Genomic DNA, 16,893 nt, shown 5'->3' with positions numbered 1-16,893 from the left:
CTTCAGGTCCGGCAGCTCGATCAGGTCAATGAACACAGAGACGATATGAAATGATTTTTATCAACGTTTTATTGCAGAATGAGCAGATTTATGTGGAAAAGGCACCATGAAAACTATACAAATACATGTTAACAGTAAATTGTCTCTAGTGTTTCTTTCTGATTGGCTGTTGACCTGTTCGGGTGCGAGGACAGTTCACTAACAGAAACTCAATAACAGCAGCGATTATCCACAAACTGGAAACTACTCAGCCTTCATCATTAGTACAATTACAGTGTTGTGCTACAGTTCAAACTAACATTTCTTTCACCGTTGACTTCCATTACTCTCGACCCAGAAAATGATCTGAGACAATGGAAACAGAATCCATACAATCAATGTCACGTTTGTCACTTCTTACATACACATATTTATATCTGACTGTATATTTAATGTTTTCTCCAGCGACCGGATGATCTGATGCTTTAAGCTGCTCGACAGAAGTGGAAAAGAGTCACGGCGTTATTCACTAGTGTCAATGTGGAAAAGATTTTTTTGCTAACTGGTGGTTTTTGGTCGTATTTTGTTGCCGGTGTTGGAATAAAGAGCGTGAGGCGATTTGTGTCCAGCACCAACGAGTAAAGGTGAACAAACCTAAATCAATAACTGAAGGGCAGAATTACTGATATTATAACGACTCACATAGTTAATTTAATACTCTGTACATTTCAGAAGAGTCATGCTAACCCCTCTGCTCTGTTTTATTTGCTGTTGATTTCCACTGAACTAAACAGTAGAACTATAATTATAACTATGACGAGTATAACTAGACTCCACCTGCATGTCTCACGTTACTGTTAATACTGCAAACATCCCCTGAACTGTATTACTCTAATCTAAATGCACTGGGAGAATTCTGTATGGTTTACTTTGATGTTTAGTGATTATCTTTGGTCTGTTTGCGTTTTCCTGTTTTAGCTTTGAGCAAACTAACAATCACACAGTGTTTTCTCTCCACCAGGTGAGAAAAGGCTGGAACTGTAAATGACTGATCAGAGATCAGCTCGGTGACATGACTCTGTTGTACCGACAGATTCAAGCTGTGAAAACATTCATTATACTGAACTCATCGAGAGAACAGGTGAACATGGAGGAAGTGTGGAGTCTGCATCACCTGGGGAGCAGCGGAAACATTTGTTGAACACCTGGTTCTCTGCCACTGGAGCGCTTTGTCCCTGATTGGTCACCTGACTGGTCACCTGACTTAGGTGCCGGCAGAACCAGTGTTACATTTTCTTAAATCTGCATTTTGTTCAACAGCAACATGAAAGCATGTTCATGAGGGGAGTCATTCTACTGCAGGTGGTCTGTATGCTGGTCCTGGATGAGGGCTGCCTCATCCAGACCTGAACAACAAGCTTCCTGTCACTCTCATTAATTCATGTTTGTTGACAGCTGATCAGGTGAGATAACTAACAGGACTTAAAAAAAACAAAAAAAAAACAGGAAGTACCTGCTGCTGTGGGCGGAGCCTGAAGAAGACACGCTCATGTTTAAAGTGGGGGCGTCGCCGAGTCAGTGGACTACATTCAGTGTGACGACCTTTGACCTCTTCAACATCTGTACGGAGAAATAATTCATCAGCAAACAGCCGCTACGAAACCACCACAGTGTTTCTGAATCCCGCAGGTTTGATTCTTCACTCGCTGAAAAAATCACCAAATAACGTCTCCACAAACCTGTGATTGTGCCACAACCTCTAATCACATGTTAATGTTCATAAATTACACATCATAGTAAAGTTTTGTTTTTCCGGTCGATCCGTTCTACTATTAATCTTATGAAGTTATTTCAGCTTTTGACATAAGCATAAAAAGATTATAGACTATGAATAACATCGTTCTGTTGGCCAAACAATCTGAAATGTACAGTTACATGAATCAGTGGAACAAAACAACAAGCCGACACTCAAACCGTCCAGCCGTCAGTCACACGAGCTCAGTTTGCTTCCAGTTCATCAATATTCAAGTCACAGAGTGAAACATCTGCTTCTCTGACAATCTTTGGCAGTTTTATCACCAGCTAAGTGTATCATCACTATATATTCCCACACAGCAGCTGAGACCAGCATCGAGTTTTGTTTTTTCTCCGGACTTTCAGGTTAAACACGACCGATAACGATGCAGGAAGTGTTACTGTCAGGGTTTGGTCCTCAGAGAAGCTAATGCTCAGCTCTGTGACTGAAACACGGTGACACATCAGAGGCACAAACTGGAGCTAACGAGCTAGCAGCCGTTCTAACAATAATACTGAGAGGCCTCGCTACAGCAGCAGCTGAACTCTGCCGGGAAGAAACCGCCTCCAGAGTCCGTCAGATTCAGGCAGACGTGGCAGAATATTCTGTCAGTCGGCCGGTCGGTCTCCTCCTACGGAGACGAGCTGAGGAGTTCCTGCCTGCGCCGCATGATCTCCACAAACTTGGCGTGATCCGCCGCCGCCTGAGGATCAAGAGTGCGAGAAAACAGCAGGCTGCAGTATGAAAAACCAAAGGTAGAATAAAGGAGGGAGGGAGGGAGGAGGCCAGGCGGAGCTCAGTGGGCGCTGCCTTCGTCGAAAGACTCCACCCCTGAATCACAGGTGCTGGCCGCCAGTTTCTCCTGCCGCCTCCTCATGATCTCCTGGAGCTCAGAGCCTGAACTCTTCTGGAGACCAGAGGCAGAAAAGACGAGAGGAGATGATCCAGCGAGGCAGAGCAGAGGGAGGAAACAGAGCAGAGACAAACAGCTGGTTAGTCTGTGAAACACAGAGAAAGTTCAGATCTTCATTTCCTCTGAAGCGACTGACAGCGTCTTTGCCACCAAACTACTTCCTCCTGGAAATCAGAAGATTTTATCAGCTCATTAGACGAGAAAATCTTCCGGCCAGTCGCGGCCTGACGGCGCTGGCTGCCTCTCATGTAAACTCAGCTGTGGGAAGCTGTGAAGAGCATGTGCATGAACATATCTACAGTTTGAGTCAGCTGGTCCAGTCAGGGGCATGCTGGGTAACGGAGTGCTTCTAAGGCTTTCTAAAACTGGTCGCACAAAGATCAGTCACACTGCAAAAAATACGAGCAACTAAGTCTGAAAAAATGTTAAAAGCAGGAGGACAAAAAATGACTCATCAAAAAATAAATACATACATAAAATAATGCTTCAACAAAAACAGAAATACATTTATTCAAATTAACTAATAAAAAATATGGATATAAATAAATGCTTTAATTAATACAGAAATAAACAGGACATCTAGAAATCTAGAAATACATAAATTGCCTAAAGAAACATTAAAAAACTGAAATTAAATAGATATTTAGTTATAAAATAATAGCAGTTAGTAAGAAAAATGTATGCAACATTTATGCATTTATTTATTCAATAAAGCATTTAATTATTTATGTATGTATTCATTAGAGCTTTTATTTATAGGTCCCATATTATGCTGATTTTCAGGTTCCCACTTTAATTTAAAACATGAAAACATGCTTTAATGTTCAGGGAAGCTGCAGCGCCTCTATTCACCCTCTGTCCGTCTGCTTTATTGATATTCACTGAACTGCTCGCTTCTCTTAGATTTTTTGAGCTGTTATCGACATCTTTGTGCAACCAGCTGCAGATTCTGTCGGAGCTTTAAATGCTGATCCAGAGATCCCCACATGACTTTTATCAGTGGCATGAACCAGTTTGAACTGGTTTCTACTTACCGGCACAGTGGTCAATACTTCACAGTGAACAGCGTGACAGTAATCATCAGCAGATGATTTCCACACGAGATACCGGCGGCCTCTGAATCAGGATCAGCAAACCGTTTCACATCAACTGTTTGCTTCGGTTTCAAAATTCACATTGTGAAGATTTTGGTTGTCGGTTCAACCGCTGATGTGAAGCCAAATAAAACGTGTATTCGTTCTGTGTGCAGGAATCTCTGAAGTGAAATCAATTAGCTGCAAACCTGCATGATGGACTGGAAATTACATCTTTGTGAGATAAATTCTTACGTGGGACATGAATCAGAGGTTTTGTTCAACCTGGGCTTTTGCAGTTCTGGAAAAATCAACAGTTCATTGCTAAAATCTGGAGTTCGAAGAACTAATGCAAACTGTGACAGAAAAAACATAGTAAGTGGACTTTGAGTCAGATTTCTGAGGTTAAGAAGAAAATGGAAGTAAACTTCACGAAAAAACTACAAAAACAAGAACCAGGTTGGAAAAAAGCGCGTTATTTAATGGAGTGGGATGTGTTGCAGCCTTGGATCAGCAGCAATTAGTTGATTGCTAATCAAAGCTAAGCTAGCACACAGAACACAGATTTGTCTCTTCAGATCTCATTCCAGCCAAGAAAAGACCTACATCCTGGTCTCTACGGGATGGGGTCAAGGTCAGAGGGCAACAGGAAGTGGAACGTTCTGGAGCTGGTTCATTCAGGGAGTTTAAGGAGGACTTACTGTACAGCCACAGCAGGAGGACAAATACTGGCGCTACCTTAAAATGCTGCTACACGTGAAACGTCTGTAACTTCGTTCTGATGGCCAGAGTCAGGAAGTTTCATGAAAAGGTATTTATGACGGATCTCCAGTCCTGACTGTCTCAAGTCCTCCAAAGTCAAAACCAAGTACCAGATGAAGACAAGTATGTGCCAGTCCCAACTGAAGACCAACAAACAAGTCAAGACAACCAAGTCCCACGTCATGTGGCAGGATGTCAAGTCATTCCAGCTGAGTCAAAGTCGAGTCAAGAATCATCGGTGTTCACGTTCAATTGCAAGTCTTTGTCAATTTCATCAAGTTGACAATGAAGTTGTCAGATTCAGGACTCGGACTTCAGGACTTTCTGCAGCTCTACTGACCGAGCTGTCCTCTCTTTGATGCCTAACAACATGAAATGCTGAAGAAAACTTTTTAAAGTGGAATCACTTTAAAAAGTTTCATCGCTCCTATAAATCTGGCCGACAGAACGAAGCCGGGAACATCCGTTTGTGAACACGGTACCTTAATGAATGTGGTAACAGATTCAGGAGATCAAAGGAGGTCAGAAGAAAACCTGCAGGTGGAAATAGACACCACACACCAGACCTTGCCACAGTTGGAGGATAGAAATCTTAAAGACAGAGAAGACTTCCAGAGACGAACACAGTGCTGCTGGGCAAGTCAAAGCTATGGAAATATACATTATACTTAGTTGTCTTCACACAATATGACAGCCACTGGGACTTTATCCAGCACAGTTATTTTCCTCCCAGCTTCTATTAGAGACCCGGCTTTTATTTGCTTATTTGCTTGTGTCGACCACATCCTCAGCCATTATTCTAGACCTTGACGACTGGGTTTTTATTTGAGGAAATACAGTGTATCAGTCAGTAAGAGCAGCTTTTCCAGGTCATAGCTGTTTCTTTGAGCTCGTCCCCGTTTGCCGCTTCTCATTTCTGTCTGATGAACCAATCAGCTGCCTGGAAGCTCTCTAGTCTGCAGGACTCAGCTAACGTTCATGAAACAGCATTAACCAATAACATTCAACAATATCTACTAACCAACTTGCTGTTAAGGAGGTCAAACATCGTTTTAGAATAACCCTGAAAAGCTTTCCTTTCTGTCCTGACCGACATGCTGACAATGAACTGCAATGACACAATTCATTTTCACAGCTAATTAACCATCATTTAGTTAACAATCATTCTTTTTTCTGCGTCCAGGGTTCAAACAGTGTTTGTTTTTGGAAGTTGATATTGATTTTTTTCCATCAAGGACGTCTAAATTTTCTGTCTTCCCCCCAAGAAGGCTTTTAGCATAAAGCGACATCTCAAAACATAACAAAAAAAACTGTTGCAGAGAAAAACTCCTCAACACGACGGCAGTAGATTTAAGTTTGAGGCTGTTCTTGTGACATCATACAGTATTTGACCTTTGACACCCACCTCCAGCGCCGCCTTCTGGACGGTGACCTGGCTGAAGACTCGAGCTCCGTCGTCAGGACAAACCGTCTTCAGCTCCTCCTTGTTGAGAGAAAACAGCTGAGCTCCGGTCAGAACGCCGAGGCTGGTGATGGTGCTGCAGAGGAAACAGAAGCAGTCAGGTCTGACACACAACTCACACCTGGACACACCTGGACACACCTGGACAGGTTGTGTTCCCCTAAACTTGTGGTGAATCAATGATGGACATGGAGAAAATTGACTTGTTGGGATTACTAGTTGCTCGGTTGAATTTCTTGGATCATGTGACTGACAGAATGTAACCTGATTGGATAGTTATCTGACTGAACCTGACTTCAACATACTGTCTGACACTGAGACTGATGCACTGTCTGAACCTGCAGACAGTTCACACAGAGCACAGACTGAATACAGAGACTCACACTGGACTGAAGCCTTTGGCCTCTAACCAGGCTTTGACGTCGTCAGGCGACGAGTCGTAGGTGATGCTGACGGACGGAAGGCTGCTGCTGCGAGAAGGAACCTGAAATTTCTTCTGAGCGCTGCGACCCAAAGTCAGTCTGTGCATCAGCTCGTCCTGAACTTCCTCCATGTTGGATTTCCTGCCTGCAGGGGGGCGGGGGGGCAAGGAGCAGCCATGTACAGTGGATTCATGGAACAGAAGACATTTCAGGCGATTCATGACTCTGCCTGTTCCAGCAGGAGCCACGAGTGTTTCATTATTGGCTACATCTGACTGTTAGCATTAAGGCCAGTCAGAGTCTTTGTAGATCTTTACATGTTTACTAGATAATCAAAGAAGTTTTACATGAAGGACGAGGCCAGAAAACTAAAACTCTGGCAGGAAAGATGTTTTTGCATGGACAGACCAGATTCTGACGCCTTATCACCGAAGACCTTAAAACCGGACTCACGGTTGAAGGGTGCCGGCCTCTGGTTGCTGTGGTCCCTCATGGCGACGCTGCCGTTGTCGCTGGACGTGGTGCTGTTCTGGCGGCTGACGGTGCCGCTGCAGGCGGCCGGCTTGGCGGGCTCGGCAGCCGGAGGAGGCAGCGGCGGAGTGGGGAGCCTTGTGGGGGCCAGGGGGGGTGGTGTGGGAGCCGGAGGCATCGGAGTCACTACTGGTTTACTGGGGATGTAGTCGGTCCTGGAGGTCTGCTTCTGACGGACGACAGTTTTTATTTACAGATTTGACACTGAACTCACTCAGATTTACAGTCTGCACGTTTTGGATCAAGAGAAAGTTTCATCTGGAATTTTCAACTTTTGAGTCTGTTTTAAACACACACACACACACACACACACACACACACACACAGAGTCTCATACACTGTAAGTTCAGTGTCTACAGTTGTGTCGTCTGTTTGCTGTTTACCTCGTTCAACTCTCCAAGTAATTGCTGGAAACGTGAAATGAAACACAGAACATAAAACATGGTGGTAACGAAACGATGAAACAAAAAGTTTTATTTAAAGCACTTCAAACTCACTGCAGAAAATCCACTAAACCAACTGAGATTATTGTCTAAACCGTTTTAAACTGTGCTGAGGATTCATTACTTCACAAACCATCACGATGAAACGCTAGAAAACCACGTAAAGGAACAGTCTGACATTTAAAAATAATCCTGTTAGCCATCTTAACATCAACCAGATATGTGATCCAGGACATGCTTAGCCTAGCTTAGCAAAAACACTGGAAGCAGAGGGAGACTGCTAGCCAGTATAGCTACAAACCAGCTAGCATAATCAACATTATGTTAGGGCACTACAGGTACAATAGTTACTGTTATGGTGCCAAGAAGTGAATCAACATTATGCTAAGTGTTAGTAGCTCACTGCTAATAGTTACAAACAATATAGCTGTTGTTATGCGAGCTGTTTGTAGCCAACTGGTGTTACAGCCTGGGTTAGCCTACAGACTGAAAGCAGGGGGAAACTGCTAGTAACAAAACATTTTGTATAATCACTGTTTTGTAACGTTAATGTGGCTACAGGACAAAAAACATATCCAACTTCATGCTAAGTGTTAGTAGCTAGCTGATTGTAGCTATAAACAGCTAGCATGTTTGATTTTATGGTAGCTGTTTGTATCTTACTGAGCTTATACCGGCATGTGTTTAGCCTAGCTGAGCACAAAGACTGTAAGCAGGGGAGACACAGTTAGCATAATCAACAGGGTTTATGGTTATCTTTAAACAACTATAAACAGATAGCATAAGAAACATTGTGCTAGGCTTTTGTAGCTCACTGATGAACAGCAAAACACATTTTTAACATTACTAGCGGTTTGTAGCTAATATATGCTAGCTGTTTGTTGCTAATATATCTGATATAATGTTCTACCAGGACAGGCTTAGCCTAGCTTAAAACAAAGACAGGAAGCAGGGGAAACTACCAGCCATGACCAAAGAACGTGGCACCTCTACCATTATGCTAGTTGTTTATAGGTACTTGCTGTTATGGTAGCTACATACAGGGAGCATATTCAGCATTGTTATTAGTCCAAAAAACATATCATACTATGGTTATCAAACAAGTGTTATACCAGGACATGTTTAGCCAGGCTTAGCACAGTTGGAAGCAGATGGAAACTGCTAGCCTAGCTGCACCAAAAAAGAAAAAAAATCCACTTTTTAACACCCCCAGGCCTGTTTGAGTTACAGTACATGTTGTATTGAACAGGTGCAGGAGTTGACATTTTAAAAGTGAGACATGGTTGTAATAGCAGTTAGCGTTGAAGCTATTTGTTGACCAACAAATCAGCAAATTAATCTTTTTCCCAAAAATGTGAGACTGTTCCTTTAATGTCCACAGCAAAGCGGCTACAGTACGCGTTTGTAGAAAACTAAACACACTCATCATCACTCTTCCTACCTTGAACAACTCAAACTCCTTCTTTGGCATCATAAGCTTCGATAGTTAAAAATAAAACACATGAACGGAGGTGAGACAGTGACGGAAAGAAACTCATGAAGTGATTTATGATGAAACAGCAGTTACACAAACCCCGCAGGTGTCCTACCTGTATGGTGTGGCTGTAGATGGGCTCTCCTCTGCCGGTGATGTCCACGGCTTTGGTGATCTCCAGGATGTTGTTTGGCACGTAGCCGGACGCTCCGCAGCCATTACGAACCTTCCACCACTGCTTCCTGTCGTCAAGAACCTGACAGACGAGTATCAGGGATAAGACAGTTAACTCATTGACTTAAGTTTAGAACTGAATCAGTTGTTGTGCAACTAACTCGAGGCCGGTTTGCAGGATGTCACTCTCGCTTTAAACAGTAGGAGAAGCTATGTTTTTAGTAAAACCAGTCAAATAAGAGGGAAAACAGCAGGTGTTTTCATTCTACAGCTACGAACATATTTGAAAAGCAGATTAGCATCTTTTTGAGTGGAAAAAAAAAACTAAATAAAATTAAATAAAGGGATTTTTTTCTGCACCACAGTTTAATACCTTGCACAAGAGCCCAGCGTAGAGAGATACAATTAGGAAAAGATTCAAATGAAGTTACAATGTTTCACACTTTTAAATACTCAGAAAATTGAACAGAGTTTGGTTGGTGACTTGTTAATCTACGGATTTGGAATTTGGTCCCAACACAACTTTTGAAAACGCGATATATTGTTCAGACTGAGGCATGAAGTTCATGGATGAAACTAATTACTGATAATTACAAAGATAAAACCAAAAAACAAGGTTTACCTCGACGACCTCGTCTTTCAGGACAGACAGCTCCGTGTTGTTTCTCGCCACAAAGTCATATTTCGATTTGGCAAACTGTTTTGATTGGCCTCTGCTGTCAGCATCAAAACTTCTGGAACACGTTAAATAGAGAATTTTAATTTACTTCAAATATTTTAGATTTTCACGAATGAATGGAAATAAAACACACACACACACACACACACACACACACACACACACACACACACACACACACACACACACGCACGCACACACACACGCACACACACACACACACACACACACACACACACACACACACACACACACACACACATTTTAGATTAATAACGGATCACAGCTACGAAACATTAACGTTACTGGACGCTAATGATATTACAGCCGAGGAGAAGTGTCCCTGCTTCAGAGCAGGTTTCTCACAGAAGAACAAAGTTTGAGGTTTGAAGGAGAAGAGAGAAGATCAATGAGAGGAAGCAGAAATGTCTGAAGTCATTTTGAATCTCCCAGAAAAAAGAGATGATCATCAGTAAATGTCCGAAAGAGAAACTGAAGGAGGTCGATTCTTATTCATCAAACACAAATGTGATGAATTTATGTCTACATTTCAACAAAGTTCTTTCTGTTTTTCTGGATCTATGAAATAAATAAACAGAAATGAACGTAAGAATAAATGAAAAACATTGAATCTAGAAAACGTGGATTCATTTATGTCCTGATTAATTACAAGCATTTAATTACTGCAGTGAGTATTTCTTATTTCAGCCTTCATGTATTTATGCACATCTTGATGATTAAGTCAGATTTCCTCCTCTATAGGTTAATGAGCAGTAAAGTGCAGATCAGGGATCAGTTCTCCAGGGCGTCATGTGACCTCAGAGTTACCGGTCTACGTGGCGGCTGACGGCCTGTTTAAAAGCAGCCATGGCCGCGTCCTGATCCAGGATGTGCGTGCGTTTGTAGGAGGTGTTGGAGAAGGCGTACCCGTCTGCAGGAGGGAACTTCTGCACCGCCAGCTGCTGCACAAACACAAACAGGAAGTAAATCAAACACGTGCAGCGTGAGGCCGTGATTCAGGAGGGTGTAGTGTGTGACGGTGCGGACAGAAACCTCCTGAGCCAGTCTCATCCTCAGCTCGTCTTGTCTCTGGACCTCGGCGTTGGCGAGACTCTCGGCCAGCTGAGTCAGCTCGTGCTCTCTGGACGGCGTCGCCGACGGAAGCGCCGGAGGCTCCCAGCCGTCCCGAAACCTCAGCACACAGGGAGGAAAGTAATGATCCTTCGGCCACTCCAACCTGCAGACACAGGTCACATGACGCAGGTGACGAGGGCTAAACGGCTGGTTTCTCCGGTTTGAGGTTACTTTTTTTTCTATTCTTCATGTAACTTTGCAGCTCATTTAAAACTGAAATATTTTACATATTATAATCAATATCATCATATTGGAAATTTCCATACACCTGTTTCTTATGCTAACATTTTGTTTGTTTTCAACATCTGGTAAGTTACGTGCTAGGATGCTAAAAAGATGTTAACATGCTAACTAGCTTGTAATGTTTGACATAATAGACGTTGGCTAACAGGCAAACAAAGGCATGATATCATTCTAAAATGTAGCATTATTAGTGTAATATACTGATAGCTAGCATGCTAGCATGCTAAGGTAAGCGCGTAAAATGCTTGCTTTCTTATGTTAACTTGCTACAGTAAAAAAAGAAACTTGGCTTTTAGTATACTTTCTTGCTAGAATGTTGGCACCTAGTGTTAGCAAACAGGTTAAAAAACGTTAAAATTAATTTGGGCATTTTTATTTCTTCTCCTAAAAAGGTACAGAGCTTCTCAGTGGCAGACCCCGCCACGAGCTCACCTGCATTTGGTCCAGCCCTCTCCCAGAGTGACCCACAGGTGTCTCTCCTCCGCTGTTCCCGAGGCATGCAGGAAGTCGATGGCCTCTCTGGTCAGCAGAGGAACCACAACGCTCCGAGCCAGATCCACACTGCCCGACGCCTGGATCACCTGGACGGGACCAGTGGAGGACAGGTGGAGCACAGGTGAGGACAGGTTCAGGGTCAAGCTGACCTTTCATACTTTTTTGTTGACACAAACATGAAGCTGTGAAGTGTTGACTGACCATCCTGAGTGGAGTGAACAGGAAGTGAAGCAGATCCACAGCGCTGGGATTCTGAATGTGATCCTTCAGTTTCCCCTGCACATCAAACACAGGCCCTCTGAATGCATGTTCAGAAAAAACGTTTCTATTGGTAGGATCACATGGTGAAGATGCTCCTACCAGCTGGTTGAAGGCTTGTTTGAACTTCTGCAGACAGTCGACAAACTCGTCCTCACCGGGAGGTTTGGAGCGCAGAGTCAGGACGCCCTCTGGTGGACAAAAAACAGAGAAAACCCACCTCCATTCAAGCAAAGAGTTTCAGCCACAAACACTAGTATGCACCAGCAGCTGGTTAAAGTGATGGATACAGTCATAAATATGAGTTTATTATTTATTTGTGCAGTTTATTCCTGTTCCTGATGAATATAAATAAAACCACAGGTGTGCACAGGTGACCGCAGACATCCTGTGAACTGGATCGTCACTGTCTGAATGTTAATTAGGATCAGTCTGATGTTTTTAGTTTATTGTTAAGAGTTTGTCACTTTTCTCACTGCTGGAGTTTGTGGTGAAATCACTGCTTTCCTGAAGAAAACATCTAAATGAGCTGATTATGAAGAAAGATCTTTAGTTTTTGGAAATCAAAGCAGATTTCACGTTTCTCCTTGATAGAAATCAGAGAATTGGCACCACAGTAAGTTCAGCAGGACGTGTGTGATGTTGACTGTGTCGATCTGAAATGAAGCCTTTCAGTTCATCGAGCAGTTTTCTGACATCAGACCAGTATCAGGCCTCACCTCCTGGACCTTTCTTTTTGCCTTTCTTGATCTTCTTCCTCTTGGAGAGCTCGTTAAAGGCCTCTGAAGCCTTTTGCAGTTTGGTCACGAAGAACTCGATGTCGTCCAGGATGTGGTTCAGGATTTGCTGCCAAAACAAAAGTTTGTTTCAGACGTTTGTGGCTTTCGTGTCACCTTCAGGTTTGTCTTCAACATGACTTTTAGCCTGGACTGACTTTAATGATTAAACCTAAACTAACAGACCTGAGGTCAGTTTTCCCATGACTCTGCTATCTCAGCCGTGTTTCCTTTATGTAAGCAGATTTTCCCACAAAGCTTCCAAACTCTGATTACATCTGAAACAAACTACATTCTCCAATCAGCTTAAATCTTGTTTCTATTGTCCTGTGAACTCAAACGACCTCAGATTTAAGAGCAGGCAGCAGCAGCAGGCAGACCAGCTGCTCTCAGATCAGTGAAAAACTGGACAGTCTGTTTGTGAGTCCTGAGACCGTGGACTCACCACGTCCTGGTCCACTCTGGCTGCAGTCATCTCCACCGCTCCGTCCTCCTCTGATAACTGCCTCTGCTTCTCATCTGCTGACAGGAAAACAAAATAACCAATCAGATCTGCAGGTTCACTGAACACTTCCATCCAGCAGAGTGAATTCGATACGAGTTCAGAAATGAAGACTAGATGTAATATTCTAACCCAACCCCCATTCACCCAACCATTACTTTCATTAGTAATTGACTGACAATTATTTCCTCCATTCATTGAATGGTTAGTCTATGAAATGTCAGAAAAAGGAAAAAAATGTTTAATATAATTTCTTCGAGCCTTTTATCTGACCAACACTGTAAAACCCAGAATTATTCAGTTTATAATAACTTCCATCATCAACAGGCAGCAAATCTGTGAAAAAAAACAAATTCACTGATTATTACGAATAGCTAATTAATTTTCTGTCAGTCGATTCAGTGACTGATTGTTGCAGTTCTTGACAAGTAAGCTGTTTTTAGCTCTTTAGCTCTGGAGGAAAAGTCATGGTGTTCCTTAAATCAAAGGGTTTGTCCTCCTTACGGTGGCCTTTGAAGGACATCTCAGACTCAGCTCCACTTGTTTCAACAAGTGCTAGTGATAGCATGCTAAGATTAACTGTGAACATGTCTACATTTTGCATGTCAACAAACAAACATTTAGCATATTAGCATTCTAAAATTAGCATAGGGCAATGTCAAGTTAATGTCAAAACAAGTTTAGTACATTTAGTAATGTTTTTATTATATAACATTTCGCATGTTAGCATTAAAATGTTTGTCAGACTGTATTGTTGAACCTGTTTGGTGCATTTAGCAGTTTAGTTAGCTTTAGCATTCAAAAATTTTATATATAATAAAGTCCACGTAATGATTTAGCATGTCACATTTAGCATGTTAGCATTCAAAAGCCTGTTATACTGTCAGTTAATGTTGATTTTGTTTAACATTAACATTTAGCAATATTAAGCATTACATTCAGCATGTTCGTGTTTAGTATATAATCATGTTCAGTCTGACGCATGACATAGCAAGTCATGTGTAGCATGTTAGCTTTCTAAAATTTAATGAGTCCCCTTAGTGACTTTTAGCATGCACATTTAGCATGTTAGCATTCTTAAGTGTCGTATACAGATGATGATCTTGTGATGTTTATAATGCAGCATTAAATATGCTAACATTCAACAGTTTAACGTAATGTTTACTCTGTTAAGCCTATCGAGTAATGTTTAGCAAGTTTGCTTTCAAAAGTCGAGTTCTGTTTAACCTTTTCAGCACCATTAGCATGTTAGTAATAGTCAGTATGTCACATTAACGTGTTGATTTATGTATTTATAAAAAGCATATTATTATTTAGCATGTTAAAGCCAGAGCTTAGGAGGTGCATGTTGATCAGTGATCACAATTTAAGCTCAAATGTAGCAAAACAGACGATATCAACGATCCAGTTTAAAGTGAACTAACGAGGCTAAAGTTCATAATTAACTAATCACTAATTAAAACTAGATTGAAGACTTGGGCATGAAATGTATTCAGCTATTTATTTAACATCCATTTTTTAATAGTTTCAAGGATCAGAAAACACGGATAATCTTCCTGCGATGTGACATCACTCACAGTCTTGCTGCTCATTGGTCCAGGCTGACCAGGCGGCCGCGCGACTCTTCACGTCCACCTGGCTTGATGATGCCGGCGGTTCGGGGGCAGGTGCAGCAGGGGGAGGGGGGATGATCCCATCACTCTTCAGGATCATCCTGCAGACAGATGCATGTACCGATAGATCAGCCAATCAGCCGTCAGCATTGTAATTTAATGTCTGACTGAATGTTTGATGGTTCTTACTTGAGAGTCTCTGGCCTCTTCTTCACTTTACCTCCTTTGGCATCGATCATGGCACTTTCAATGTCTGCATGGATCAGATTCGCCTGAAAAAAAGATCAAAAGACACATTCATTCAAACTAACAGGATTAAACACATTAAAAACACATTAAAACCTTTCAGACAATAAACATTTCTGGTTTCGTCTATCTGTATTTGTAGTCTCTTTAAGGCTTTCGAATGATTTCTGTTAATCTTCTGTAATGACTTTATTCACTGTGTTAAATTAGTAATGGTGTACCACAGGGCTCTAACTCTGGTCCATTACTGTTTACATTTTATCTAAATAGCATCGTTCTTTTTAATCACAAAGTACAAACAGTTTCAAGCTCGACACTTTCATCCTTAATACATATTTCAAAGCTTTATTTTTGATTATTATTTTAATTCTATTTCTCACTTGATCGTCTGTCGCTGACTTTATGTGTTCAGCTGATGATGTTCAAAGTTTTTTTCTCTCAACTCTGTAACTACCACTTTAACACTTTTGATCATTGATGAATTGATCGATAAAGTTGTACAGAGGAGGCTCCAAAGGTGAAAGAGAGGGTTGCAGAGGTCCTTTGGAAGGTTTGAAGGTCCTCGTACCTCGAACAGGTACAAGTTCTTGAGATTATAGAGGTCTCTAAGCAACTGAAGAGGTACAGGAGGGGAGTTACTAGAGTCCCAGAAAAGACTATGCACATCCTTGACAAGGCTTTGGACTTTCTTGTGAAGGTTGTAAAGGTCTAGAAGAGATTCCAGAGGTCCTCAAGGAGCTGTAGAGGTCTTTGAGGAGGGCCCACATGTCCATGAGGAAATTACAGAGGCCCTTAAAATGGGTTCCAAAGGTTCTTTAAAAAGTCATTTAAAAGGCTGCAGAGCTGCAGAGAATGTTCCAGAAATCCATGTTTCCACTGTCACTGAGGAGGGTCCATAAGTACTTGAAAAGGTTGCAGAGGTTTCTGAGGGGTGCTTGAGGAGGTTCCAGTGGTCCTTGAGGAGTGTCCAGCAGTCATTGAGTGAGTTAAGTGGTAACTGTGAAGCATCACTGCTGTTGCTATGGTTACCTACAGTTCAATAAACCATGAGCTCAACAGAAATTGAACTGTTGACCTGGATTAACTCTGAAATGTTAAAATCATTTGAGCACAAACTAAAAGGACCAATCACAGGCAGTTTACCTTGATGTCATCACACTGGAACAGGTGTAGGTCAGGTTTGCTCTGACCCGAGTCTTTGCACACCAGAGCCAAGATGGAGTCGTAGCTGCAGGCATTCATCACGGCCTGGCAGTGCTGGACGGTCCCGATGGGGAAGTTCTCCAACTCATTCTGAAAGAGGTTCAGAGGGAAACACTGAGCTCTAACAAACGTCGTGTTCAAGAGCGTTCAGCAATATGACAAAACAGATGTTAACTGATTTATAAACTATATCTGAAAACAAAACATATTACAGTTTCTACCACTGTCATTAACCTCAAAAACCAACAACATAAACCACACACTGGACACAGCGGCATGCTGGGAAATCAGGCACATGGCTTCTGTAGAGATTCAACTTGCAACAAACAAAGGCCGCTGCTGGCTACTCAAAGCAGAGTTTATGAACGTTTTTCTGTTTTTCTGTTCTGTTGTTTTCATCAACTTATGGACTCATGATCATTTGAACCATTTATAGATATTAATGATTGCTCTGTGGATTCAGATCAGCTGCTTTGTTTTTGTCAATCTTTCTCTTGTTTTCACAATTGTATTAACATTTTATTTTATTATCACTATTTATTATTATTAGATTTGAATGTGTGGACTGCAGGAATATTAACAACTGCTCCGGCAGAAGCTCTAAAATACACCAATGAACAAACTGAGCTGAAAGCCGTCTATGCCTGGTCTAGGGCTAGTGCTAATGTCAGTCAGCGTTAGGACCTCAGTGGTTATAAAAAAACCCATTCATCTTA

At 42.0% G+C, this 16,893-nt stretch overlaps 1 protein-coding gene across 1 annotated transcript in view; it reads right to left on the bottom strand.

The window, feature by feature from the left end:
• Positions 1–1,409: 1,409 nt before the first annotated feature.
• Positions 1,410–16,893, bottom strand: part of eps8a (epidermal growth factor receptor pathway substrate 8a) — a 30,779-nt gene continuing 15,295 nt past the window's right edge. The window contains exons 6-23 of the mRNA XM_041963999.1: positions 16,118–16,267; positions 14,918–15,000; positions 14,693–14,829; positions 13,059–13,132; positions 12,557–12,683; positions 11,940–12,028; positions 11,781–11,855; positions 11,517–11,665; positions 10,761–10,944; positions 10,536–10,669; positions 9,651–9,762; positions 8,970–9,110; positions 8,822–8,857; positions 7,321–7,344; positions 6,860–7,106; positions 6,368–6,551; positions 5,928–6,060; positions 1,410–2,681 (exon numbers count right to left, since the gene is read on the bottom strand). Coding sequence (XP_041819933.1) covers positions 2,571–2,681; positions 5,928–6,060; positions 6,368–6,551; positions 6,860–7,106; positions 7,321–7,344; positions 8,822–8,857; positions 8,970–9,110; positions 9,651–9,762; positions 10,536–10,669; positions 10,761–10,944; positions 11,517–11,665; positions 11,781–11,855; positions 11,940–12,028; positions 12,557–12,683; positions 13,059–13,132; positions 14,693–14,829; positions 14,918–15,000; positions 16,118–16,267 — 2,190 coding nt within the window. The 3' untranslated portion in view covers positions 1,410–2,570. The remainder of the gene's footprint in view (positions 2,682–5,927; positions 6,061–6,367; positions 6,552–6,859; positions 7,107–7,320; positions 7,345–8,821; positions 8,858–8,969; positions 9,111–9,650; positions 9,763–10,535; positions 10,670–10,760; positions 10,945–11,516; positions 11,666–11,780; positions 11,856–11,939; positions 12,029–12,556; positions 12,684–13,058; positions 13,133–14,692; positions 14,830–14,917; positions 15,001–16,117; positions 16,268–16,893) is intronic.

This window comes from Chelmon rostratus, chromosome 22, assembly GCF_017976325.1.
Source record: "Chelmon rostratus isolate fCheRos1 chromosome 22, fCheRos1.pri, whole genome shotgun sequence".
In the NCBI taxonomy this organism is placed as follows: Eukaryota; Metazoa; Chordata; class Actinopteri; order Chaetodontiformes; family Chaetodontidae; genus Chelmon; species Chelmon rostratus.
Note: the sequence above shows the minus strand (reverse complement) of the source record. Positions and strands in the feature narration are given on the sequence as shown.